Source organism: Magnolia sinica, chromosome 14, assembly GCF_029962835.1.
Source record: "Magnolia sinica isolate HGM2019 chromosome 14, MsV1, whole genome shotgun sequence".
NCBI classification, from domain to species: Eukaryota; Viridiplantae; Streptophyta; class Magnoliopsida; order Magnoliales; family Magnoliaceae; genus Magnolia; species Magnolia sinica.
This window is the reverse complement of record NC_080586.1, coordinates 1,805,479-1,833,449: the sequence shown is the minus strand read 5'-3', so window position 1 is coordinate 1,833,449 and position 27,971 is coordinate 1,805,479. Positions and strand designations below refer to the sequence as shown.

At 40.1% G+C, this 27,971-nt stretch overlaps 1 protein-coding gene across 2 annotated transcripts; it reads right to left on the bottom strand.

Moving 5' to 3' along the window:
- Positions 1 to 1,410: 1,410 nt before the first annotated feature.
- On the bottom strand, positions 1,411 to 3,413 carry LOC131225263 (uncharacterized protein At2g34160-like). Of its 2 annotated transcripts, XM_058220765.1 has the most exons (5): positions 3,034 to 3,413; positions 2,861 to 2,946; positions 2,380 to 2,441; positions 2,224 to 2,288; positions 1,411 to 1,891 (listed from the first exon to the last, which is right to left on the bottom strand). In XM_058220765.1, the coding sequence occupies exons 2-5, from the start codon at positions 2,893 to 2,895 to the stop codon at positions 1,787 to 1,789; spliced, it is 267 nt and encodes an 88-aa protein (XP_058076748.1). In that variant the 5' UTR covers positions 2,896 to 2,946; positions 3,034 to 3,413; the 3' UTR covers positions 1,411 to 1,786. The 2 variants fall into 2 exon arrangements, with proteins under 2 accessions (XP_058076748.1, XP_058076747.1); XM_058220764.1 differs by lacking the exons at positions 2,861 to 2,946; positions 3,034 to 3,413 and having other exon boundaries at positions 2,380 to 2,555.
- Between the last annotated feature and the right edge of the window lie 24,558 nt (positions 3,414 to 27,971).

The following is a 27,971-nucleotide window of genomic DNA, read 5'->3' as shown; positions in this document are numbered from 1 at the left end:
ATGCCATAATTGCTTGTAAGCATTTATTACTTGGCATGGGGTGATGACATCACCCCATGATAACCTAGGAAATAGTGCCATTGTGATATATGGGCCCCATAAATGTGTGGTCTATAGCTATTACAATGCGCGAGCTACATCTCATGATCTAAGCATCGCATTGACACACGATACGCGGCGTTAGAATTGCGGCGTCGGCGCTTTCGCAATGATATAAGTCTCGGGTCGAGCCGACTTAGATATACAGGACACATTTCAGGGTCGCGCGCAAACGCCGATAACAGACCACGGGTCGCCGGAATTCAACCGGGATGATCGGCGAAGCCTACGGAACTGTACGGGCTAAGATATGGGTCTTACATGACTGATTTGTAAATTCAGTTTGATTTATTTGTACTACCTTTCACAAGGTCGACAAAATGATTTGTTAGCACAATATGAATCACCACTAGCTAAAATGAATGCTCTAAAATCCACAGTTGGTTAGAATCCGTAAAATCACTTACAGATAAGGAAAATTGAAGAATTTTCTGATTCATGTAACTCTTGGATACGCCTGTGATATGGATTCTGGGTAAGGGTCTCGATTATGAAAAATGAAGAGATTATGCCCTCTTTTACCGCCCGTGTGAAACACGGTCTTTACTTTGCTAGATAGTACAATTTCAATGAGGATTCATGAAACTTCTAGTAAAATACTAAGATTTAGATGTCTTAAACTATAAAAGATAAATTAAAGACAAAATGTAAATGGTAGAAAAATGATTTTTCGATAGAAATACGAAAAAGAAAAGAATATAGAGTTTTCAGTTACTCTTTTAAGTCACGTTTTCTGATATAGAAGATCCTTAAGAGGAACAACCACTACAAGAAAAGAGGGTTTTAGCCTCAGTTCAAAACTGTGGCTAAAAAGGTTAAAAAGTGAGGCTAAAGCCTTTAGCCTCAGTTATCCAAACCGAAGTTGAAACCCCTGTGGGTAAAGGCTTTAGCCTCAATTTTAGCAACCGTGGCTAAAATGACTTTTATAGCCTCAGTTCTTCAAGTGAGGCTAAAAACCTTTTTAGCTTCAATTTTCTCGAAATGAGGCTAAATCAAAATTTTAGCCTCCATTGTTTTCAACTGAGACAAAATTCAAATTTTAGCCTCAATTGCCTCCAACCGAAGCTAAATCTATTTTTAACCTCGGTTCTCAACAACCGAGGCTAAACCCTTTAGCCACAAAACTGAGACTAAAGATAAATTTAGCCTTTGTTGGTATCAACTGAGGCTAAATTCAATTTTTAACATCATTCTGCCCAAAGCAAAAGCCGATAAAGATTTAATTCACCATATAAAGTGAAAGTATATCACTAAAGAGAAATCAAAACTATACAACACTAAAAAATCACATACCACATTAGAATCAATGGCTTCAGAAGAAGGATCTACTTTCAGATTATGGACAATACCAGTTAAGGCAATGTCTGCCCCATATCCTTTGGAAACAACAAAGATGGAAGATCACTAAAGCTTTTACTGTTTGTTGTTAATCAGTTAGCATCAGTCAAAGGAAGATGCTGAAACAAGACTCAAATAATACAACAGCAGTCTGACCACCAAACAACAGATTGTCTGTATCATCAACAACTCCCATAAAAGGAGAAAAGAAAAAAGGCCTCTCTCAACTCTGCTCTTTTCAATTAATGACAACATCAGCTCTACTTGAAAATTTCATAACCTCTATCACTTAAACGGGACACCAGGAGGAAAAAAGAAATGAAAATCAGAATATGATGGAACTCTAGAGCTATGGTTTGCCATCATGCTTTATTGTCTCCAACTGCCTCCCTTTGGCAGCAACGGCAACAATCAGATCATCGAATTTCTCAGTCTTCCCCAGCAATACCTCAATCTATAACAAGTAACAACAAAAACATTACAACTGCAAACATCATTGTATGCAAACAGCTACTTCCCAAAAAAAAGAAGTAAACAGGAGTCTGGTTGTTGAGATCAAGTAACTAGTGTAGCCGAAGAGAAGAATTATATATGCTTGTGTCTTTCTGAAAGAAACGGAGGGGGGGTGGTTTGATAAAACCACAGAAATAATCAACCATGCTGGTTAAAAAAGCATGGGTATTTGAATTTGATCACTTCAAATAAGAAAAGAAGAAGAAGAAGAAGGTATTAAGGATGATTAATTTGACATGACAAATATTAAAAAATAGCATTAACAGTGCCAACCTTCGCTTTTGGAATGAGACGGCCCTTGGATTCATCCTTCATGTCAACTGTAGACATCAAAATCCCTGCTCAAGATGAAAAAACAGATTATTATTATTTGTAATTCGCAAGTGTTGACAAAGGAACATGATAGGCAACAACCCAAGTTGGGCTTACTCTTCTCAATAGCCAGCCCTTTTTCTTCAAAATCTCTGTGATTGTGACGGCCATTATGATCGCTGAGGTAGAAAAAGCAAGCAAGTTGAGCTAACATAATGGTGATAATAAATAACTCAAGAATGCTATTGAATCTCATAACCTGTATAAATGATTTGAACCCATTTATTTGGTTCTGTTAATCATGTTAATAACCTATGAGGATTTTATTTTATTTTTTTAAAAAATCCTACTTAGTTCTATTAATCATGTTAATAAACCTATGAGGATTGTTTTTTTTTAATAATCTCCTACTTGCATATAATCATTTCCACTTTTAAGATCTGTGTATAGTAACCCGATGCATGCTTAAAGGAAACCTATGCTTCAAAAGGAATCTAGTTGATTTTAAAAGGCTCCAATTGGCCCCTTAGACAAAAGATTGTGGTAGTATTGCAAGAAAATTAGGATAAGGTGAGGTGAGCAAAGGGAAAATACTAACTCGATCCAGCTCCCTTTGGGCAATCTTGCTGTCATGTAAACCTCTCAAAATATTCTTACATGCATCAACACAACAACTTTATAGACCTGTATGATAAAGGAAAGAATTAGAGAGAAACAGACTAGAGAATACAAGTATTTAAGTCAGCACATGGATGTACACTGGATTGTTACCTTGCCAGGAGTTGAAGTTACTGAGACCACATACCACCTGAGTTTCAACTTATCAAACTGGCTTAGATCAAAGGATACATCATATGTTAATCCTAAAGAATCCCGGACTGTAGTGAAGAGCCTGTTTACAAGGGCATGAGAAACATGCAACATAATCAGTTATACCCACCAACATCTTGAGATGATACAAAACTGCTAGTTGTTGCTGGCAAACATAAAATCCCAAACTCTAGAATTGTACATATAGTTATCTTATGATAGTCAAGTAACATATACAGAAAAGCATAACAAGAATGAAGTTTTCCGCATGAGAGTGCCAGTAAATAATTCCGTACCGAGGCTTAACCATACAAGCACGCAACTTACACAAGTGTTGCCATTGGCATGGCAGGCATTGTTTGATTCAACATTGTTTGTGATGGACTGCGAGCCACACCATTCTGAGGACCATGGACGGAACTCCCATTCTTAGACGCCTCAGCTGCAATTCATAGATTATGGTACCCTGTTTAATATTGAAAAATGTCCATGTAATGACTCTGCAGAAATCATCATTCTCCTTATTCGCCATTGTAAAGCATGCAAGGGGCAAATATGTTTTTCCTGTTGGTCTCTGCTTTGGGTGAAGTGTTCATCTTATCTTCATTTCTTGGAGGTCCAGACGAGACTTCACATTCTCCTTCGTCTTCCCGTTGATGTTCAACAACATCCCAAGAACATTGTTGTATACATTCTTCTCGATGTGCATCACATCAAGGCTGTGACGCAACAGATTACCTGCCCAGTATGGTAAATCGAAGAAGATACTTCTCTTCTTCCAACAAGATGCATTTCCCTTTTCCTTATTATCGTCTTGATTTCTCTTCTTTCCAACTTTGGTATCAGACTTCTTTCCAAATATTATGTTAATTTTTCTCACTTGAGCTAATACTTCATTTCCAGACAGTTGGTTCGACACCTCTCTTAACTCCAGCTTTTCAGACAGTTGGACCTCTAAGAAAGAATATAAATGATTTCATTAAAATATAAATTAAATAAGATCAATTAAGAACATGCAACAGATCAATTAAATGATAGAAAAATTAAGAATGGAGGTGTGTGACTATGTCACTTTTGTGAAGATGATTCAATCCTGTATTACTCACCATTGAAAAGAATGTAATTGACTGTTAATATTATATATATAAGGAAGGAATTTTAGTAATCTATCCAATAAAGAAATATGATGAGTTCCTTTCTTGGATAGGGTCAAAGGAATATGATATGTAGAAACCCTAGATCAAGGGAATTCAAGCTATTGGACTTGGATTTAAATAGCCCAATTAGAAAATTTCCTTATTTTTCCTTTCTTATTCTACCAAACTATTGCAAATGGTGCACTCGGGTGTAAAGGGATGCAATGGTTTTCAAGATGTGGGAAAGAGGGTTAGGGAAACGGTTTTAAATAGGAGTTATTTAATACTCTAGCCAAGTATGATGGTTGATACTTGGACGCTTTGAAATTGTACATGTGGCAGGTGAGCTATGTTGAAGAGATAGTTAACTACAAGGCACCTTTTTTTTTTCTTTTTTTCAGTTAGCTTGTTAGTATACACAACAATGTCAATTCAAACTTCACTATTAGCCACCCCCACCAGGGAATCGAAGCCAAGACCTCAATGTTGAAAACGAGGTATTTTCACTCAATCTGCCACTTGAGCTATGGATCTGGATATGGGTATTTTCACTCAGTCTATCACTTGAACTCTGAGGCACCTAATTAAATTACAAAACCCCTAAACATCCATACCATGAATGATTGCCATCTCAAAAAAGTTAAGTGTACATGTGGCAGCTATGTGACATTGAGGTAGCTACCAACATGTAAAAACGATCATTATAACAATGGTCCAATGTGCGATGAGGATTCAGATTTCTTGTGCAAGACTCGGTCAAGACAAATAAAAATAAAAGTAAAATGAATTATGCATAGGCCTTTTTATTTTTTAATAATTGTGTGGACTTTTAGAGCCAATCTAGGTGCATGCAAAGTCATGTAGTGCACATGCCATCCTGCATAGACAACATGTAAGTAGTTCCTCAAGCTTTAAGTCTGGCATGTAGTGCACATGCCATCCTGCATAGACAACATGTAAGTAGTGCACATGCCATCCTACATAGACAACATGTAAGTAGTTTCTCAACTCCAGCTTTCCATTAAAGTAATGGATTTGCAAGTGCATAGCAATCTATCTTATTGTATGTATTCAACTTTAAGTCTGGCACAATTCATCTCTCAATGTACCTCTTGTAGCACAGATGGGTCTTCAGAAAATATAGATGAAAGTTTGATTAGTCTATCGAGTCCACCTTGGTTGACCTGCCATTCATAGCAATATAAATCATCATCAACATTATTATCATTGGCCTACAACAAAAATTATAATAACTTCAAATAAAACGAAAGCTAAAACATTGTGCTTATAATTAGTAAAGCCATTCATAGCAAGTAACTTAAAACTAATTTGATGGAGAACTGAGAGTACCAGCATGAATCAAATTTGAAAAGTCATTAGATGAAGAATATATGCTTACTATGATTCCATGTGTGCCCCTCTGTAGTAACTGCTGGTTATGGTCCTGAACCGCTCTTGTCCTGCAGTGTCCCATTAAGTAAACAAAAGAGAATAAATAAAGAGGTAATGGGGAAGCCCTGCGGCAGGAAGCACAATATGGTGGCTTTCATTGCAAATGGATAATTCAGTAGTTCTCTTCTAGCCAATCTTTTCCGGCACAAAAGCAAAATGATGGGTAGACAAAAGTCTTAAGGGGGATGCTTTTCCTTGCCAAGTAACTTTTACCACAACCTGTTGTCGGTGTTGTATGGAAGAAATGGAAATCCTGTTCTTTGAATGGCAAAATGTGCTTAGGGCGACGCTCAACCAGCAGTGGGATCCTTAGTATTCGGTTCGTTTTTGCTGATACGAACCTCATTCACCTCCGATCAAGTGACGTGAACTAAATATAGTTCTAAAACCACAAAAACAATTACCAATTGGATATCTTGCAGCAGTTACATGTATATGTGCCAGACTGCCAGCTAATTTTTTTTTTTTTTCTAATATATGTACGATACAAAAGGAAGGGGAAAAGATGTACACCGTGACCCAACAAAGCAGGCCTGTTATGTTTATTAAAAATCAGCGGCCATTCAACTAATCCATCACACAAAATCAAATTATTGGCATGGACAGCAGACTTGCATTAAGTTTCACATAGATGGAGATTCCCATGACAATTTTCTTGAGCATGCAGGCTTCCAAGTACTTAGAATTTCCCATTATTTGCATAACAAAGGGATTCTCATGTGGCACTGTGGGCCCCATGTGTTCCCCCAGATAATTTTCTAGGAAACTCCATCCAAATGAAGCCTTACCTGCAACTTGAACCAGCATCCTATCTTGGACAAAGTACCGAAAATGATAAGAGCAAACAACCAATGAGTAAGAAGTGATAAGATATGCCCATAGACATGAATATAAAGATCAACTCTTGGAGCCAGAGTTCGATCCCAAGTTACCTACTAAAATTTTTTACAAAAAAAAGAAAGACGAAAAGGACAACATCCATTGGAATTCAGTTACATTTACCAAAGCAAATGTATTGGCATCTAGAAAACCCAATAACTTAAACATTCAAGAGTGAAATAAAATCATACAAATAGCAGAAATTCAAATGGATATTCCCAAATTACTCACAATCTGCAGCTTGATTGTCTTCCCATCGAGCTCGACAGTCCTAATTTTCTGAAGATTAGACAAATAATACAAAAATAAATCACATCACCAAAATGTGTCTGTATCGTGTATATTTATGCATGGCATGAGTTGGGTAGGTGTGTATGTATGTATAGATAGATAGATATAGAAACGGACAAACATAATAAAAAAATAAAACATATCACCAAAAAATAGAGTCAAAATAGTAAGGAAATAGAAGATTTCAATTTGCAGAGCAGCACAACAACTAGAAATTTGGCACAGCTCTAGGAAGAAAATTGGGGAAAAAAATAGCTGGGAAGACAGATAAATCTAAGATCTACAAGGTTAATTAAAAATAGATCACTCCTGTCATGCTACAGCTAGTTATCCACAACCGCTTCCAAATGTAAAATTATCTAAATTGAAGATGAATCACATCCATCTCCAATGAGGATCAGTTTCTACTAGCAGAGGGAAGTGGGATGCAGGAAGTGCATGCTCCTAAAAAACATAATACATAACAGATCTTTCTCTATTCTCCTAATCTGATCAAATTTGAGATCGAGAGAAAAGGAGCGGAAGGAGCGAAAGGAAAAGAATCGAGCTTACCTTGAACTGATTTGGATCTGGATCTGAATGATAAGGAGGTCTTCCAGCAGCTCTCCTTCTTCCAATCGAGAGAGAGAGAGAGAGAGAGAGAGAGAGAGAGAGAGAGAGGGAATGGATTTGGATCTGGATCTGAATGATAAGGTCTTTTAGCAGCTCGAAAACATGTGAAAAGAATCAAAATCTGCAAACAAGGAAATCGCAAAGGTCTTCTTTATGGGAATCCGACAGAATTTCACAAAAAAATGAAAATAAATAAATAAATAAATAAAAAATCTCTACAACAAATCAAGAAAAATGAAATTGAGAGCTAGAACATCCGATCTTCGACGAGATTTAACGAGAAAATACGGGAACAAGAGCAATACCGACCTGCATGTCTGAGAAATGAGAATTTCGAAGCTCCTTTCGCCATCAATCGACGAAATGGTTGGAACTGAAGAAAGAAATGACGATTTTCGAGCAGAAATCGAGAGAAATGAGGGTTTTGGGAGACTTGCTTGGACTTGCTGAGAGACCTTTTGCCCAAAAAGCCTCTGAGTGAGAGGAATGGAGGCTTGCTTTTGTAGCTAGGCTTTACTGGAAATAACGAAAATGCCACTATAACTTTAGAAAGTCGAAATTACCCCTGCTACTTTGCGATATTGGCCTTAGTTTTCAATAACTGAGGCAAAAAGGCCTGGCCGGTCCATGAAGCAAAGAGCTCTGTAGGGCCCACTATGACATGGCATCCGCTCCATCCATCTCTTATGACAGATTATTTTAGAATGGACCCAAAATGGTAGGCTGATTCAACATTCTAATGGGCCTAATGCATGGATCAGTGATGATGGGACCATTTACCTTTGGAATCTTACTGTGACCCACCGTGATGAGTTTGGTAGCCTTAAGAAGGCTTCAATGATAGACGTCTTCATGAAATAATTTTTCGGCCCACTTCCATAAGTGAGTTTCGAAAAATGATGGACAGACTTTTAGCCTCGGTTACTAACCAACCGAGGCAAAATGATAGACTTTTGGCCTCAATTACTCACTAACCGAGGTAAAAGGGTAGACATTTAGCCTCAGTTGTTCACCAACCGAGGCAAAAGGGCAGACTTTTAGCCTTGGTTGCTCACCAACTGAGGCAACATGGCAAACTTTTGGCCTCAGTTTCTCGCCAACCGAGGCAAACTTGTAAACTTTTGGCCTCAGTTTTTAATAACTGAGGCAAAAAGGCATGCTTTTGGCCTCAGTTTTCAATAACCGAGGCAAAAGGGCAGACTTTTAGTTTTAGTTGCTTACCAATCGAGACAAAAGGGCAGACTTTTGGCCTCAGTTTATCACCAACCGAGGCAAAAGGACAAACTTTTAACCTCAGTTGCTTACCAACCGAGGCAAAAGGGAAGACTTTTGGCCTCAGTTGCTCACCAATCGAGGTAAAAGGGCAGACTTTTGGCCTCAGTTTCTCACTAACCGAGGCAAAAGGGCAGACTTTTAGCCTCGGTTTCTCAACAACCAAGGCAAAAGGGCAGACTTTTAGCCTCGGTTACTCACCAACCGAAGTAAAAGGGTAGACTTTTGGCCTCAGTTTCTCACCAACCGAGGCAAAAGGGCGGACTTTTGGCCTTAATTTCTCATCAACCAAGGCAAAAGGGCAGACTTTTGGCCTCAGTTCTCAACAACCGAGGCAAAAGGGCAGACTTTTAGCCTTAGTCGCTCACCAACCGAGGCAAAAGTTCAGACTTTTAGCCTTAGTCGCTCACCAACCGAGGCAAAAGGGCAGACTTTTGGCCTCAGTTGCTCACCAACTGAAGCAAAAGGATAGATTTTTGGCCTTAGTTCTCAACAACCGAGGCAAAAGGGTAGACTTTTAGCCTCAGTTGCTCACCGACCGAGGCAAAAGGGTAGACTTTTGGCCTCAGTTTCTCACCAACCAAGGCAAAAAGGGCAAACTTTTGGCCTCAGTTTCTCACCAACCGAGACAATAGGGTAGAGTTTTGGCCTCAGTTTCTCATCAACTGAGGCAAAAAGTGAATTTTTAACCTCAGTTCCTTTACAACCGAGGCTAAAAACCATATTTGGCCTCCTTTTTTTAAACTGAGGCTAAAAAATTGAGGCTAAAGGCCTACTTTCTTGTAGTGAACTATAGATTATACTTTACGTTATGTCAGAGTAGATCCTAATACCTCAGGTGTTTAAAGCAGCGGGGTTAGAATATACAGACTGGAAAATGATAAATCGAGAATACGACATTAGCTTTGAAGTTGAAATAGAATAGCATTGGCTTTGCAGTTGAAATAGAATAGATGAGATTGAAAAAGGAAGAGATTGAGAGAATAGATGGGAAGCCGAGCTTCCTGGCTTTTGGATGGTAGAGGTCAGGGGCGGAAGCTCTGCCCCTATCTCTCACTTTCTTTCTTTTTGTGTCATAAGAACCTTTTTCTGAACTCTCTCCTCTTTCTTAATTGTGAATGCGGCTCCCCTTTTATATAAATTTTGAGAGGGACATGTAAGGCTGGATGGTTAGGTTCGGTTGCCCTGAGCCTAAGATGGGAGTGCTGACTCATCATGTGAGTTTAAGATTGGGAGAATTGAAACACCACAGAAGAGATAAGAACAACTGATTCTGCTGAAGAGATAAGAGTAACTGAACCTGGGATGGAGCATGCGTGCAACGCATTAAACCCACAAATAGCGGAGCTAGAGCTATTTCTACACAAAAACAGCTAAGCCAGTGCCCAGGGCCATTCTATCAAAATTGGCCCTGACAGAGCCATTTCTGTTAGGTCTGTCTCAATCTAGTTCATTAGTCGTTGTCATACATGTTTTGAGCCGTACACTCACTCTAATCAATGGGCCCACCCAAGTTATAAAGCCAAGTGGTCATATTTTGAAAGTTGGGTGTTTATAGTAACACCCACTAAGGTGTTACACTGGTAACAGGTAATCTTCTCCCATGGGTTTAAGCCCATGTCACCTTAAAATAAAAAATAAAAAATCGAGTTGGATTTTATCCATGCTGACAAACAAAATTAAAAAAATTAGGATTGTAAAACTAGGATTTGAGAGTCATTTCTAACCAATGAATAAAAAACTTATCATTGTTAGTTGGTCACTGTTGTACCTTATTTCTGGCCGTTCTTGGAAAACCTAATTGAAAAGGACATATGTTATAACAAGGAAAAGATATAACATGTGTTAAGGGTCAAATATTTCATATCAGACCTCAGTTATTGTCTGGATTTACAAACATGGTACTGTTTAACGACCTAATTTAATTGTATTTGTGCTACAAGGTGCATTTACAAGCTTGGACCGAAACAGGGTGCTAAAAGCATGAATTTAATGCTCTAAAGTCACCAAGGCAAGGGACAGACCCCAAGAGACTAAGATCGATGGATTTACACGTCAGTGATCCGAGAAAATCAAGAAACTGAAGCTCAAATGGCCTGAATGACGTCCAAAATGTAAGATCACAGGGTTCTCACGATTTGTTCAACTCAAAACTTCATACATGGCCTGAGGACCATAAATGAACTGTACACGTCAAATTTCAGCTCTTGGATCCTTGTGGAAGTGGCTAAACTGATAGATTAGCCCATAAAATCTTGATTTGGAGCCCACCTGATCTTTCGATATGCTTCAATTTTGGTTTCAACCCCTTAAATTAGAGGGGAAACATGATGGATGGTGTAGATTTCTCATGAGTATCACGAGCGGACCCCACATATAAGGTGGGAGTGCACCGCACTTCCACCTTATAGATGTTCAAGATCACAAGGACGGTGGACTGAAATGTCCTGTGGGCCACACTGAAATCAGCTCGGTCTCGGCCTGTCTAGAGGGTTTTTGTCCTAAAGACAATGGACGGCATGGATTTTTCATGCGACGTCGTCCTGGGCCCACCGATCATCACAACAGCTGTCCGTAAGCTCTGTTTCATAACAGAGCTTGCAGAGGAATGTTGTGGGCCACCATCATGCATCCTTGGTCTGATCGAGACGTCCAGTAGAAGCCCAAGGACCCTCTCACCCCAGCCTAGGTGGAGAATTTTGAGAAATCATGGAGATAAAATTTCGATCATCCAAACGGAAGAAGGACGGTGGCTTTACAAATTCCGTGGGCCGCAGCATAGAACGTCCAGGACTACCCTATACCATCCAATTTTTTAAGGAGGACACCATGGATGGAGTGGATTTCTTCGATGACATCAATAATGGGTCCCACTAAACACCAACATAAATCCAGTTACGCACGCACCAACATTGCATCTATTCGGTGATCATGGAAGATGATTGGTCCTTTTATCTAGACAGTCTAAAATCCTCCCAAGGTACAACCGACCAATGCCGAGCTGATTGAACGGATCAGATCTCACAGAAGTGTTGCCAATCGAGAGATTTTTGTGGCCGAATTCTCATAGAAAGAAGGAGACATTCTTACGCCATGCGTAAAAGCTACACACGGACTTCCACCGACTTTGCTTCTTATAAAAAGGGAGAGAGAGAGAGAGAGAGAGAGAGAGAGAGAGAGAGAACGTGAAGACCATCCAATCTTTGGATGAGTAGCCGTGGATGCCGTGCACACGTGAAGAAGAGTTTTTCTTTCCCGTTTTGTTTTATTTTCTTTTCTTTTGAGAATTAGTTAATCAGATCCATGGTTAGCTAAACCTCTTAAATAGGGCTAAGAGGTGAAGCTTGTATCATGATTGGGGTATTAGCTTTGCTTTGATTTATGTTTATTGAACTCTCATAGATTTTAGTTTGATTATAAGGAATGTTTTTAGTTTTAATGGTTTGTTGTGACTCAAATTACAATAGATCTGCGATGCTTGAAATATTCTCTTTTCAGGTATTGAGATTGTAAACTTGGGAACTCTATTGTTCACTATTGTCTCATGGGCCTGGTTAGGTGATGGAACCTTTCCTAACTTTCACAATTCTCTCATGATTGGTTGTGAGATTGGTAAATTGCTGTTGTTTGCCATAGTCTCCTAGGCATGGTTAGGTGACGGAATCACTTCCAAATATTCACCACTCTTATCTATTAATGATTAGATCCATGAGAAGTTCAGAGATCTAATAAAGCTCTTCTTACCAATTAGATAAGATAGGACTCTGATTCTAATTATGTCCTTGAATCAATGCAAGGTAGCTTCCCAATTACTACAAGTGGATCCTTGGCACCCTAGTTTCCTACCTTTGAATTTTTTAAATTTTAGATAAATATTTCACCATTATTCCTTAAATTTATTCGATTTAGATTTCGTCTTAGTCTAGTTCTAGTTCTACTTAATTTCAGATAACGTACAGGTTTCAGTCCCTTGGGATTCGACCTCGGTCTCACCAAGTTTATTACTACATTACAACCCTATACTTGGGGAGTAAACAACATGTTACATATCTTTAAGGATACTCAAAGTGCTTTTTATGGAATCACAGCTAGCATGATGATAAGACAAGGAGCAGTTGAGAGGTATTTAAAAGCAAACTAGGTGGCCGACATGCATTTAGGAAGTGCGGCCGATAGTTTTCTAAAAGTAGACCAAGTGGTTAAGAGGTGTTCAAGAGTGGAACAAGCGGCCGAGAGGCATCAAGAAGTGAAATAAGCGGCCGTGAGGCGTTCAAAAGTGGAACGGACAAAGGAAAACATATCAAGAAAGACAAAAGGATCTGAAGATTACGTGACAAAATGATTCAACTACCATATTAAAGAAAGAAACATCCAGAAGAATTAATGCTACACGTCATCAGACGACCGACAAAAGCAATACGACTAATGTGTGGTTGATGAACGATTAGTAACCAAAGTAGGGCTTGGTTGAGAGAACATGAATAGTCAAGAAGAAGAAATGTAACTGAAAGAATGATCTAGATAAAGGCTTTTCGACTACTGTAATAGTTGCGGTAATGGAGGAAGGATTTGGAAGAATAAGATGAAATAGAACTCTATAAATAACATAAGAATTCAACAGAGCAACCCAACAACCAATCATCTACATATAAAATTAAATAAATCTTTTGATTTATCTTTTATCTCATTTTATCCTAGGAGTACTAGTAATTCTTAGCTATAATCTTTAGTTGTAATCTAAATCTACACTCATACACTAGATTTGTCATTTATCAAATATCACACAATTCTTTCAAGAGACGCATTCTTGCAATTGCTACGAGTGATCGATTGTGAGCTTTTCCTTCTTTTTTTATTGCACTGGTATTCTAAAAGTCCTTTCTTGTGGAAGGCATAAAGCAACTTAGTTTCATAGGAAGAACCTTGTCCTCCGATTATCACCTGATCGTTATAAAAATCTGTAAGTGGCTGAGTAGACGACCAATCTTGTCAAAATATGGACATATACATTCATATTAGACACATCTACTTATTTTGGTGCTTGGGGTTAAAGTTGATTGGTTTGGATCGAGGTGCTTTATTGATTGTGGCATGCCCGCACATACTACATGTTACAAAAAACAAACTGAAGTGCTAACATTTTTGTACGCCTGATGGGACTCTAATTACATGCATACTTATCGTGCATAAATCATGAGCAAAAAACAGGTTCATCAAGTATCTGAGGAGTTAGGTTTGCCATCGAATCTGGTACCCTATCCATTAAACCTGGATAGGGCATCCTCATCTCAGGTCGAGACTCTTGAGATTTTGTTAGCCTAAATGCTTGATATGCAAAGAGGAATTTAGCATATCGTTGAACAGCCATGAGTTAAGGCTGAAACTTCAGACAGATGGATGGTTGGTAATACCGAAAATATGAATCAGATGATGGCTATCTTTGCTGAAAGAACATATGTGGTGCCTCGGTAATAGGTCAATACTAGTTTTGTTGAAAATCTGGCACAGGCACCATCGGTGCAACTCGTGGCACCGACACCGTAGCCGACATTACTAGTACCTCTTTCGCAACAGAATACGCCTCTTCAAGTACAGGAAGTGTGAAATCTTTCGCCGCCTAATGAGTTTAGGTGACCACGGGAGGTTAAGAATGTTGTTTTTAAATTAGGAAATAATGGTAAACTTAGGGCAACCCTTCCTTGGGAATCCACCATATCATAGAAGATGAAATCTAGTAGGCTCTAAACCATCTCAAATGGTTGAATCTCATTGTTTGAATCATGACCAAATTATTCAGATGTTTGAGGAAATAGCAGGCTAAGTTCTCAGTCATATTACTACCTCAGTCAATCATAAGCCATATTCGGAATGAATTAACCGACAGTATCCATTGTCACGGTCGACTTTACCATTTTTCGATCAAGATGGTCGAGTTCGACTAAGACGAACAAATTTATTGTCTCTCGATCAAGATGACCGAGTTCGACTAAGATGACTGAACTTATCATTTCTTGATTAAGATGGTCGATTTTGACCAGGATGACCGAATTTGCCGAATTCAACCAATAGGGCCAAGTTTGTTCTTTTTTTACTAAGACGATCAAGTTGGACCAATACAATCGAATTTGTCATTTTTCGATCAAGACGGTCGAATTCGACCAATTTACTGTTTTTCAACTAAGATGGCCAAATTTTCCAATTTTGACCAAGATTGCCGAGAGCAATATAGCTGAATTTGCTGTTTTTCAACAAAGACGGCCAAGTTCAACTAAAATAGTCAAATTCTTCATTTAAAAAAAAAATACTAAAATGGGCAAATTCGACAAAAAAATGACTGAATTTGTTGTTTTTCAATTAAGATGGTTGAGTTCGACCAAGATGACCGGAATTTGCCATTTTAAAACCTAGATGGCTGAGTTCAACCAATGCAGCTGAATTTATCATTTTTCGATCAAGATAGTTGAGTTCAACTAAGTTGGATGACTTTGATATTTTACGATCAAAATATCCGAGTTTGATCAAGATGACCAAAATTAATATTTTTACATGGCTAAGTAGTCTCATTTATTATGCCAAACAACGAATTGACATCACATTCACTTTTTGTCAAAGGTGAAGCGATGTGGTGGGAGGCAATGTTGTACCCTAATTTTTACTGTTCTTGGAAAATCCAATTGGAAAGGATATATGTTATAGCAAGAGAAAGGTATAGGATGTTATAGATATTCAATGATACTTGGAGTGCTTTTCATGAAATTACAACTAATAGGATGATAAGACAAGAAGTAGCTAAGAGGTATTTAAAAGCAAACAAGGTGGCAAAGAGGCATCCATGAGTCGCGATTAAGAGATGGTCAAAAGCATATCGAGTGGCTAAGAGGTATCCAAAAGTAGACTAAGCGGCCGAGAGGTGTTCACGAGTGGAACGAGTGGCTGAGAGGCATCCAGAATTGAAACAAGTGGCCAAGCGGTATTAAGAAGGGGAACGAACAGAGAAAAACGTATTAAGAACGCCATAATGATATGGAAGGCTACTTGGCAATAATTTAGCTGCCATATTAAAGAGATAAACACCTAGAAGAATTAATACAACATCTCATCAAATGACCGATGAAAGTAATGCAGCTGATATGTAGTCGATAAATGAATGACGACCAAAGCAGAGCTTGGTCGAGAAAAGACAAATAGTCAAGAAGAATAAACGTAATAGAAAAAATGATTTAGAGAAAGACTTTTCTACTACTGTAACCTTTATAGCAATGGAAAAAGGATTTGGAAGAACAAATTACCATAGAACTCTATAAATTGTAGATGAATTCAACAAAGCAACCCAACCATCAATCATTTACAAATTAGACCATACAAATATACTAACTTATCTCTTATTTGAGCTTATATTAAGAGTACTAGTAACTCTTAATTATAATCTTTAGTTGTGATTCAAATCCAAGCCGATATAATCCAATATCATGCATTTCTTTCAAGTGACATTCTTGCAATTACTTATAGCGAGTTTTTCTTTTTAATTGATTTTACATATATTCTGAAAGTCCTTTTCAATAAAAGCTATAAATCTTTGGAAGAAGAACTTACTCTCAGAATTAACGTTTGATCATTATAAAAATATAGTAGGGTTATTGTACTGTTTATTTTGGTATGCCGCGTATACTACATGCGATAAGAAATAAACGAAGTGACAACATTTGTATAAGAAGGATGGTGATGAACGGCCCATATGCATTGTATCATTTTCGTGTATAAAATAAGGAAAGACTCCTACCAGGCTAGACGCTACCTATTGCATGGTTCAGATCTATCACACATGTTCCATTTCAGCATGTGTCCTGAGAAGCCCTTGCGTCCATCTCACTGTTGTTGATAGATGTCTTAAATCTGTCAAATAGACTCAATGACATCAAGGAAATTCGGTTAGCCCAAGAAAGTTTGGCTGAAAATCCAGCAATATATTCTTTTCGAATTTGCGTGAAGTTCGGCCAGCCTAAGGACAAGTTGGCTAGCTGAACTTATTGGTCGGTTAGCCCGAGCTTCGGTTTGGCCAGCCTAAGGTTATGCAGTTTGTGCGCGAACTGTTCACACCCCAAGTATAGGGTTGTGATGCAGTAATAAACTCGGTAAGACCGAGGTCGAATCCACAGGGACTGAACCATGTACGTATTCTGAAAATAACTCGAACTAGAACTAGGATAAGATGAAATCTAAATCTGGAATAATTGAGGAAATAATTGTGATAAGAGTAAAACTAATACAATTAAAGGTGGAAAACTAGGGTGCTGAGGATCCACTTGTAGAGATCAGGGAGATCTACGCTTGATTTAAGAACTCAACTGGACTTCGAGTCCCATCTTTATCCAGTTGGAAGATATAACCATAAAAATCAAATCTGAACTTCTTTTGATCTAGTTTTCAAGAGATAAGAAGGATGTAAATTAGAATGGATTCCATCACAAAACCATGCCCATGAGACAAAGCAAACAACAGAATTAAACCAATCCACAGTCAATCTAAGTGATGTATGAATGCTAGGAAGAGTTTTGTCATCCAACCATGTCCAAGGGGTGATGGTGAACAACAGGGCTTCCTAATTTCATAATCATAATAAAGAAAAGAAAATACTCAAAGCCATTGCAGATCTATTGTAATTTCAGTCACAACAAACCATTAAAAACTAAAGGCATTCCCTAATCAAACTATAATTAAAATCAATTCAAAATAATAATCAAAGCCATAGAATTAGTCCAATCACTCCACAAGCTTCACCTCCTAGCTAAGAGGTTAGCTAACCACAGGCACGATTAATTAATTCTTAAAAGAAAAGACAAAAACAAAACTAAAACAGAAAAGAAAACTAGAAGAAAAACTCTAATCTCCCTTTCTCTTTTGTGCTTCACAACCAAGATTTGGATGATCCCCCAGCTCCCTCTCTCCTCTCCTTTTATAAGGAATCAAGGTCGGCTGGACGTTCGCAGCACGTTACGCAGCAAGCTGCGTTTTTGACACTTCCTTCTTGCGCTGATGCTTGGTGGGGCCCATATTCTATGATTTATGAAGAATCAGATCTGTCCACTAGATTCGTGGTGTTGATTTAGGCCACTATTCCAAGATTAAAGTAGATTCGAGCTCTAGGTGGACCACACCACTAATCGACGTGGCGGCTTGTTCCTTACTGCTGCGTTTTCGAATGTCTACATGGGTGCACGAAATGATTGGATTTTGGTAAAAATTTTCTCCCGAGCACATTGGATGGCTCGGATCATCGGTTTGGTCCCTTGTTTGATCACCGATCGCGCTGAATTTCTCGGACATTCGCAGGCCTGCTCACGTTTCTTGCACTGAGAGATTAGTGGGGTCCATGATCGATGATAAAGGAAAAATCCACTCCGTCCATTGGATGTGACTCGAAATTTTGGTTGGAAATGGATGTCTTTGGCCGTCTGTTGATGTGGCCTACAAGTTCTTCTACTCCGCTGTCCATCTTTCATTTGGACGGTAATCTGCCTGTCCGTACGTTCATGGGTCCAAAAGGACACCTAGGTGAGGGTTATAGACACCCCTTGGACACAATGGAAGGTTCTGATTATCAGAATGCGTGATGGGTGGGGCCCACAAGCCAAAAATGGCCAGCATGCGTTAGACGCTGTGGCCTTTCTTGATTTGGAAGAAGAGAGTCGATCAGTGCAATTTTGAGAGATTCGGTGTATGGCTGGTGCACTTGTGCACCGTACGTGCACATGTGATGTACGTGAAGGTCCTATGGAGATGTTTGTGAGAGATCCGCTCCGTCCATTCGTCTTACAACCTCAATTAAGGTGTTGAGATAAAATTTGAAGTGCATCCAGGTATCAGGCAAGCCCGGAAACAGAGATTCATGGGCTAATCTGTCCGTTGGGCCACTTTTATAGGGATCCAATGGTTGAAATTTGACGTGTGTATGGTTAATTTATGGTTCTCAGGTCATATATAAAGTTTCAAGCCGAACGGATGGTGGGAACCTTGTGATCTTGCATTCTGGATGATTTTCAAGCCTGTTTAACGTGAGCGGCTTGATTTTCTCGGATCTCTATCGTGTAAATTCTTCGACTCGATCCTCTGGAGTTCTTCCCACAAGCCAAAAATGGCCAGTGTGTGTTAGACGATATGGCCTTTCTTGATTTGGAAGAAGAGAGTCGGTCAGCTTGCGTTGACCGATTTTGAGAGATTCGGTGTATGGCCGGTGCACTTGTCCACCGTGCACATGTGATGTATGTGAAGGTCCTACGAAGATGTTCGTGAGAGATCCGCTCTGTCCATTCATCTTACCACCTCAATTAAGGTGTTGAGACAAAATTTGAAGTGTATCCAGGTATCAGGTGGGCCCTGAAATAGAGATTCATGAGCTGATCTGTCCGTTGGGCCACTTTCATAGGGATCCAGTGGTTGAAATTTGACATGTATGGTTAATTTATGGTTCTCATGCCATATATAAAGTTTCGAGCCGAACAAATGGTGGGAACCCTGTGATCTTACATTCTAGATGATTTTCAGGCCCATTTAACGTGAGTGGCTTGATTTTCTCAAATCTCTGTCGTGTAAATTCTTCAATCTCGATCCTCTAGCATTGGTGATTTATGAGCATTAAATCCATGCTTTTAGTACCCTTTTTCAGTCCAGGCTCCTTAATACACCCCACATCACAAACACGATTAAAATATGATGTTAAACGGTATCATGCTCGTAAAATCAAGTAATAAATGGGGTCTAACATGCAATATTTGACCCTCAACATGGACTGTATAAAATTGAGAAGGTTTCCGGACTATTCCAAGTCGGTGCAAAAGTAGGGTTTCCTAATTTATAAATAATAGTTCCTAAGGTCATTCTAAAACATGCTAAGGCTTTCTTAAGTATTCCAAAGGGTTTCTAGAAGGGGTTCTAGGGTTTCAAAGGGTGTAGCATGGGTGAGATTCGAGGTTGTTCAAATCGGGTAAGTCTTTTCTCTTTGTAATTTATGCTTTTATAGTGGATTTATATCGCTTTGTGCTATGGTTTTTTCTCGAAAGGGTTTTCCACGTTAAATCTTTTTTCTCTTTGTGCTTGCTTGGTTCTCTTGGATAGTTCTCCTAGATCCATATCTGTGTGATTCTGCAGTCCAAAACCCAACAAGTGGTATCAGAACTATCATTGGGGCATAAATCTGGATCCGCAGGATTAACATCAATGGGAAACACCAAGTTTGATATTGAGAAGTACTCAAACAAAAATAATTTTGGGTTATGGAAGATTAAGATGATTAGTCTATTAACAAAGCAAGGCAAAGCTAAGGCTCTTGAGGAGCGGAAATAGACTATGAAAGATGAAGAATGGGATACTCTTGATAGTAATGCTTTAGCATCCATCCGTTTATGTTTCACAGATTAGGTTCTCTATAATATTTTGAGGGAGAAAACTGTGGTTAGTTTATGAGCGAAGTTAGAGGATATCTATGTGAAAAAAATCCTTTAAAAATCGCCTACACTTAAAGCTACAGTGGTATAACTTCAAGATGGAAAGGGGTGGAGATATAGAGGCCCACATCAGTAACTTTAACAGATTGGTTTGCAAACTGTTGGATATGGAGGAAGTGATCAAAGATGAGGAATAAACATATATGTTATTGAATTCTCTTCCAGCATCGTATGAGTCATTCAAGGACACAATGTGTATCGCAAATAAAACCCTAAGTGTCAACATTGTTATCTCAGCCCTTTAAGGGAATGCCATGAGAAAGCTAAATAGCGACATGTGGACATCTTCTGATGCATTGCTTACGAGGGGAAGAAATACTAAGCAAGGTATATGATTTTCAAGACTTAGATCCAAATCCAAGGGCACGGGCAAAAGAAAATTAAAGTACTAGAACTATGGGATGACTGGACACATGAAAAAGTATTGTACCAATCCTAAAGCGAAGAAAGAAAATTCAGAAGCTTCTTCCAAGGAGAACGATGTTGTCACGTCTGATGAAGAACAAGTGGTGATGATGTTCTATCTGTGTCCATAATTGGTCACTTGCATAACAATCATAAAGATGAATGGATTCTTGACACATGAGCATTATATCACATGACTCTTCATCGGAGTTGGTTCGCCGGTTATAAAGAATGTGATGGTAGACAGGTCTATATGGGTAATGACAATGCCTGTAATGTTGTGGCTATTGGTAGGTGAGTATCAAGATGTTTGATGGGATGGAGCATACCCTGACTGATGTCAGGCACATTCCTGATATGAAGAAAAGTTTGATTTCTCTCAATGTACTCGAGGCTATAGGGCGCAAGTTCACTGGTATTGATGGTGTCCTTAAAGTTTCAAAAGGAGTACTCGTGGTTATGAGAGAGTAAAGGTACGAAAACCTTTACAGGTTGATCGAGAGCACTTCAGCAGGTGGAGCGGCAGCAACTTTATAGATTTCACGTCTCTACGTATGTGGCATGCTCGTCTAGGCCAATTGAGCGAGGAAGGCATGAAAGTACTATTTGATCGTTGTTTGATTCCAACTTTTAAAAATTATGATTTAGATATATATGAGCATTGTATATATGTTAAACAATCTAGATTATCTTTTAAAATCGAAAAACATGCATGTAAGAGAGTGCTTGATTATGTGCACTCTAACGTATGGGGGCCATCGCCAGATGTTTCCGTTGAGAGGTCGTCATAGTTTGTTTCATTCATTGATGACTACTCTCGGAAAGTTTGGGTTTACTTCATGAAACGTAAATCTGAAGTTTTCACCATATTCAAACAATTGAAAGCAATGGTGGAAAAATAGTTAGGGTGAAAAATAAAGGTTTTGAGGACTAAAAATGGTGGAGAATTAACTTCCAATGAGTTTAATGAATATTGCAAGGATGAAGGGATCATTAGGCACAATATAGTGCACCACACGCCCGAACAAAATGGTGTGGTTGAGTAGATGAATCGGACTCTCTTGGAGAGGGCTCGATGCATGTTAAGTAATGTTGCATTAGTAATGACTTATGGATTGAGGCCATTAACACGACTTGCTATTTGGTGAACCGGTCTCCTTCTACAACAATTGAATATAAAGTCCCGGAGGAAGTATGAAGTGGTCATAAGCTGGACTACTTAGATTTGCGCATATTTGGTTGTGAGGCTTAATCTCATATACCGTCAGTTGAGAGAGATCAGCTAGACCATAGGCCAAAAAGTATATTTTTATTGGCTATGGTATTAGTATGAAAGGTTACAAGTTATTCAATAAGGTCACACCCAAGGTCATCACTAGCCGGGACGTTAGATTTGATAAAAGCTCCTTATTTCACAAGAATGATCAAAATGAGCAAGAGGAACCAGAAAGGTTTATCGTAAACGTCCAGATTGACACAGATGATAATCAAGCAGAGACATATGTACAAATAGAGGTACAAGATCAAGTGAAGTAACCATCCGTGCGAAGAAACTCATCGCGTGATCGCAGGTTACCGGTAAGATACAAGGACGATTTTAGTATTGCATATACCCTCGTTATAGATGATGGGGACCTGTTTACTATTTAAGAGGCTCTTAATGAGCCTGATGCAGAAAAGTAAAAGACAGCTATGGATGATGAGATGGACTCATTGCACAAAAATCACACATGGGAGCTAGTGGAGCTTCCAATGTGTCAAAAAACGATCGGATGTAAGTCGTTATTTAAAAGGAAATAAGATAGATACAAAGCAAGATTGGTAGCGAAGGGGTATGTTTAGAAAGAAGGAATTAATTTCACAGAGATATTCGTGTCGGTGGTTAAGTAAGTATTTATCAGATTCATGTTGATGCTGGTTGCACAATATGATCTCGAGTTGGAACAGATGGATGTCAAAACTACATTCCTGCACAGGGAGTTAGAAATGCAAATATACATGAAGCAACAAGAGGGCTACAAATTTAAAGGGGCGGAGAAAAAGGTTTGCAGGTTAATGAGATCGTTGTACGGCTTGAAACAGTCACGTAGACAGTGTTATAAAAAATTTGATTATTTCATGTTGAGTCAGAAATTTACTCGGAGTGAATACGATCACTGTGTCTATTACAAGACACTGAGTGATGACAGATTCATCATTCTAGTATTATAAGTTGATGATATGTTGATCGCCTCTCATGATATGTCTAAAATCAATGTACTGAAGACTTAGTTATCAGGGACATTCGAGATGAAAAATCTGGGGGCTGCAATCATGTTTAGTCAGAAATTTACTTGGAGTGAATACGATCATTGTGTCTATTACAAGACACTGAGTGATGACAGATTCATCATCCTAGTATTACAAGTTGATGATATGTTGATCGCCTGTCATGATATGTCTGAAATCAATGTACCGAAGAATCAGTTATCAGGGACATTCGAGATGAAAAATCTAGGGGCTGCAAAGAGGGTTATCGGCATAGATATTTATAGAGTTAGGAAGAAGAACAGACTTTAGTTATCATAGGAAGAATACCTTCAAAAGGTGTTGATCAAGTATGGGATGGACCAGGTAAAGCTGGTGAATGTTCTCCATGCAGCTCACTTCAAGTTTTCCTTAGAACAATATCTTAAATTAATTAAGGAAGAGTAGGTTATGTCTCATGTGCCTTATTCAAATGCGGTTGACAGTTTAATGTATGTCATAGTCTGTACGAGACTAGATATTTCAAAGGCAGTTGGTGTTGTGAGTAGATACATGTCAAACCCCGGCAAATAACATTTGAAAGTACTAAAATGGCTACTTCGATACATTCAAGATACAAAAGACTACGTCTTAACTTTTGAGAAGATAGAGACAAAGTTGGTAGGGTATGTGGATTCAGACTACGCAAGTAGTGTGAATTTTAAAAAGTCTACTTCAGGATACTCGTTTATACTAGCTGGTGGAGCAATTAGTTGGATGTCAAAGCTTCAGTCCGTAGTAGCTCTTTTCACGACCGAAGCAGAATATATGGCAGTAACAGAAGCGTTTAAAGAAGGTGTTTGGTTAAAAGGCATGATAAATCAGTTAAGGCTTCAATAGGAGGCCATGCCGGTTAATTATGATAGCGAGAGCGCTATCAATTTAGCTAAAAATTATGTTTATCACTCTCGTACTAAACACATTGATGTTCGTCACCACTTTATCCGACAGGTGCTTGAAAAAGGAGGCGAAACACTGAAGAAGATTCACACTAGCGTGAATCCGGCAAACATGCTCACCAAGCTTGTTCCTATGGAGAAGTTCAAATTATGTGTAACTTTTTTAGGCTTGACAATGGTGAAAAAGGAAGACGGAGTGTGCACGAGAAGCATTGATGAAGCTATGATGCGAAGCAGAGATAAGAGAAGAGGCCAAGAAGCTACACGTTTGAGGATTAAAAGCATTGTAAGCCCTGTATCCTAGACCGTACCGTTCCATAGGTTTCCGCGGTCTTTCCGGTCGAATTCCGGTAACCTTTGACCCTTAACCGGTATTTGCGCGCGACCTGGATTCTCATGCCGTTAACCCGAGTCGACTCAACCCAGGACTTATACCTTAGCAACCGCGTCGTCGCCACGGTTCCGATGCCACGACTTGCGCGCCGAGGCGATACCGTGGTTGGGAGATGTGGGCCAGCGTTCGGTGCGAGGAAAACGCCGCGCGTGCGAATTCTGAGAAAATCTCTATAAGGTGTCACATCAATCAATTAATCCCATCAATCCCATTATGTTAAGTACACATCACCTTTCACCCATTCCCAAGTAAGCCCCAAAAGTCAAAAAGATCTTACAAACCCATGCTTTTCTTACAACTTTTGCCCAAAAAGTCAAAAAGTCTCTTACACTCCCATCCCTCTCTCCCATCCATCACTCCATCACCCATCACTCCCTCTCTCTCTCTCTCCCTTACAAGTCTCTCTCTCATTTCCAAACTTTCCCAAGCAAAAATCCATACGTATGAGCCTCTCCCCATATCTCCCAAGCTACATGTGTGGCCCACCTTTCCATCCTTAGATCTCTCATCTCAACCATCCATTTCTCATCTTCCTCCATCAAAGAGGAGCACAAGGAGCTAAGGAAGCCAAGGGAGCAAGAAGATCAGGCGGTGGGTGTCTTGATAGGGTAGTTTTTGATGTTTTTAAGATGGGCCAAGTGAGGCCAACCGATCAATGGTTTGGATCTCACTTTGGACCCTAAGATATGGCCAATGGCCCACTTGGATCATCATGATGTTTACTTTCTTGCATATTTAGGGTCATCTAGACCATCTATTTTAGTGGAGAAGGGATCTCCACCGTTGGATTTCGATTTCATGGACCCACATGTAATGGGACCCACTTGATGTATGATTTAGTGCAAGGGAGGGCCCATAGTGTCGTGGTCCCTCCATCACGCGGGTCTCACTCTCTATCTCTCTCCCTTTTATTTTATTTTTATTTTTTTTGTTGTGATGATAATGAAGTTGTGTGGCCCACTTGAATGGACCCCACCACAAGGTATGTATTCCATCCAAACCATGTTCAAGTGGAGCCCACCTTTTATGTATGGTACCCACACCACTCAAGCATGTGGTGGCCCACCTGAGCAGGGCCCACCTCACTGTTTGTGCTAGCCTCAAACCGTCCAGCGTCTTTGGACGCTGGACAAAAGGAAAAATACAAATATCAACTTCTTCACAAGCTTTGGGGTGACCCACTCATGTAGGCCCCACCTTAATGCACGTATTCAATACACGCCGTCCATTCCCTTCTCAACCCCACTTCAGGCGTTGAACCGAAATACAGAGTCAATCCGAGGTTCTGGCGGGCCACACTATATCAAATGATGGTTTTTACCATTGAAGCCTTCTCTGAAATTATTATACGCCAAAATATGTCCAATATTGGACTTGTTTTCCTCGTGTTGAGCCATGGAAGGCCATTGGACGGAGTGGATCGTCAAAATATGGACCCCACCTGTAAAATCCTCAGAATAACTGAAATAAAAAAAATAAAAATAAACGTAACAGCAGCTGCTGCTGCTGTGTCAGAAAGGCAGCAGCGCTGCCTGCGCGCCAGCGCCCGGACGGACGACGGACGGGCAGCCAAGCACGGTTGTAGCCGTGGGCCCCACCTTGGTGTTTACTTGTCATCCAACCCGTTCATGAGGTGGGCCCCTCCCTGAAGTAGGCCCACTCAAAATATCAGCTTAATCCGAAACTCAGGTGGCCCACACGAAAGGAACCAGTGAGGCTGAGCGTCTGCCATTGAAACCCCCGCTCCGGGCCACAGAAGTTTTGGATCCAGCCGAAATTTGTTCTCCCTGTTCATTTGGGTCCGTGGGACATTATCAATGGATTGGATGGAATGTAAACATTATGGTGGGCCCCACATGGAGCCCACAATGATGTATGTGTTCTATGGCCACCGTCCAGGTGGATGGTGGGGCCAGCAGTGATGTAAGTGTTTTATCCCCACCGTCCAGGGACGGTGGGCCTCTTGTGTGCGTGTGTGTGTGGTGTGTGCGTGTGTGTGTATATATATAATATTATATTATATATAATATTATATGTATTATATATATATATTATATTATATCATATTTAATATAATGGTAGTGGGAGGCCCAACTCAGTTTGCTTGTGGCCCGTGGTTGAGGCCCACTTTGATTTATATGTAAGGCCCATGGGTCGAGGCCCATTTGACGTATTAGAGGCCCATGGGTTAAGGCCCATTAAGATGCATTGGGACCTATGGGTTGAGGCCCATTTGATGCACGTATGGGGCCTAATTGGCGAGGCCCATTTAATACACATAAGGCCCATACGAGTAGGCCCATTTGATGCACTCTAAGGCCCACGGGTTATAGTCCAATGCAATGTACATAAGGCCCATTGATGTGACCCACTTAATGAATATAAGGCCCATGTGATTTGGCTCATTTAATGTATTTAAGGCCCAATGGATGTACCTAAGGTCCATTGCAAGTATAGCTGCATTACCACCTTGAGCATACACTTTCACCACCCTCTAAGCTTTCTATAAGCTTATGCACGACCGTTGCGTGCAGGTGACGTTGGATCGCAGCAGCGCTGAGGCTTGGACGCGTGGCAGATCATTTTGGAGCTTTTGGTCTATCATCATTGTATTTCTCTTTATGCTCATTGTACTTGTAAAGTTTTTTATCATAGTGGAAATGTGATGGAGTTTTTGGTTGTTGTTTGTGGGTTATGCCTTTGGTTATGTTTATTACGAATCAAACTGATATTGAAAAATCCTCCTTGTAGCATCCCAAGATCGGAACCTGGCGAATGGGCGCTGGGAGCCGAGAATGGGGTTCTACGGAGGCTGTCGGCGCCGGATTCGGCGATCGAGAATTTTGTGAGCCCGGTTTCCAAGTTTGGGGCGTGACAGAAGTTGGTATCAGAGCATAACTCGGGAATAACCAAGAACAACATTACATGTCTGCTATGAATGATTTAAGTCCTAAGTTCGGACAGCCTAGCGATCTTTTATTACCGACCCTTAACGAGCATACCTCCGAGAGTTTTCAAAGTTAATTAGGCACCTTCGCTCTTTCCTTTAGGACATGGCGCACAGGAGAGTGACCCAATCGACTCCCGCACCACCACCTAAGACTTCGGCTCCATCACCTGCGGCTCCCGCACTACCACCTACGATTCCTACTCCACCACCTGAGATACCTACTGCCCAGCCTGAGGATGCCTCTCATTTACCAGGGATTCATGCTGCCCAGCCTATGGATGCAGCTCCTCCACCAGAGATCGGTGCGGAGCCGACCGTATTCGTGAGTGCTTCTCAGTTACAGCAGATGTTACAGGCTGTGACGGCCGCACTTCAGGGGTAGGGCAGACCCCTTGTTGTTTCACCAGCGCAGGCAGAGCAGGAGCGCTAGAGTGCCCTCCTTCGAGAGTTCCGACAACTCGATCCCCCGCATTTTCAGGGTGAGCCAAACCCGACCGTAGCTGAGAGATGGCGCGCCGATGTAGAGAAGCTATTTGAGATGATGGGATGCGCGACTGAGCGGCGAGTCCAATTAGCCGTATTTCTCCTTCATGGTGAGGCTGAGCACTGGTGGGCGTCAGTCTCCCGAGCAGCGGGCGCTGATTTTGTATGGACTTGGGAGATTTTGTGTATCAGTTTGACTGACAGTTTTTTTCTGATCACATCCGACGACAGTGAGCGTTGGAGTTTGAGGCCTTGGTGCAGGGCGATATGACAGTGGCTCAGTATGCCGCTCGTTTTGTAGCACTATCCAGATTTGCACCATACTTAGTGGATGATGAG

What these genes read in the sequence shown, in the direction of transcription:
- LOC131225263 (XM_058220764.1), bottom strand. Translation starts at nt 2,518, where the DNA reads ATGAGATTCAATAGCATTCTTGAGTTATTTATTATCACCATTATGTTA. An exon ending in AGGGCTGGCTATTGAGAAGA is followed by an intron (nt 2,289 to 2,379) that starts GTAAGCCCAACT and finishes CATCTTGAGCAG; the next exon opens with GGATTTTGATGTCTACAGTT. An exon ending in GTCTCATTCCAAAAGCGAAG is followed by an intron (nt 1,892 to 2,223) that starts GTTGGCACTGTT and finishes TACTTGTTATAG; the next exon opens with ATTGAGGTATTGCTGGGGAA.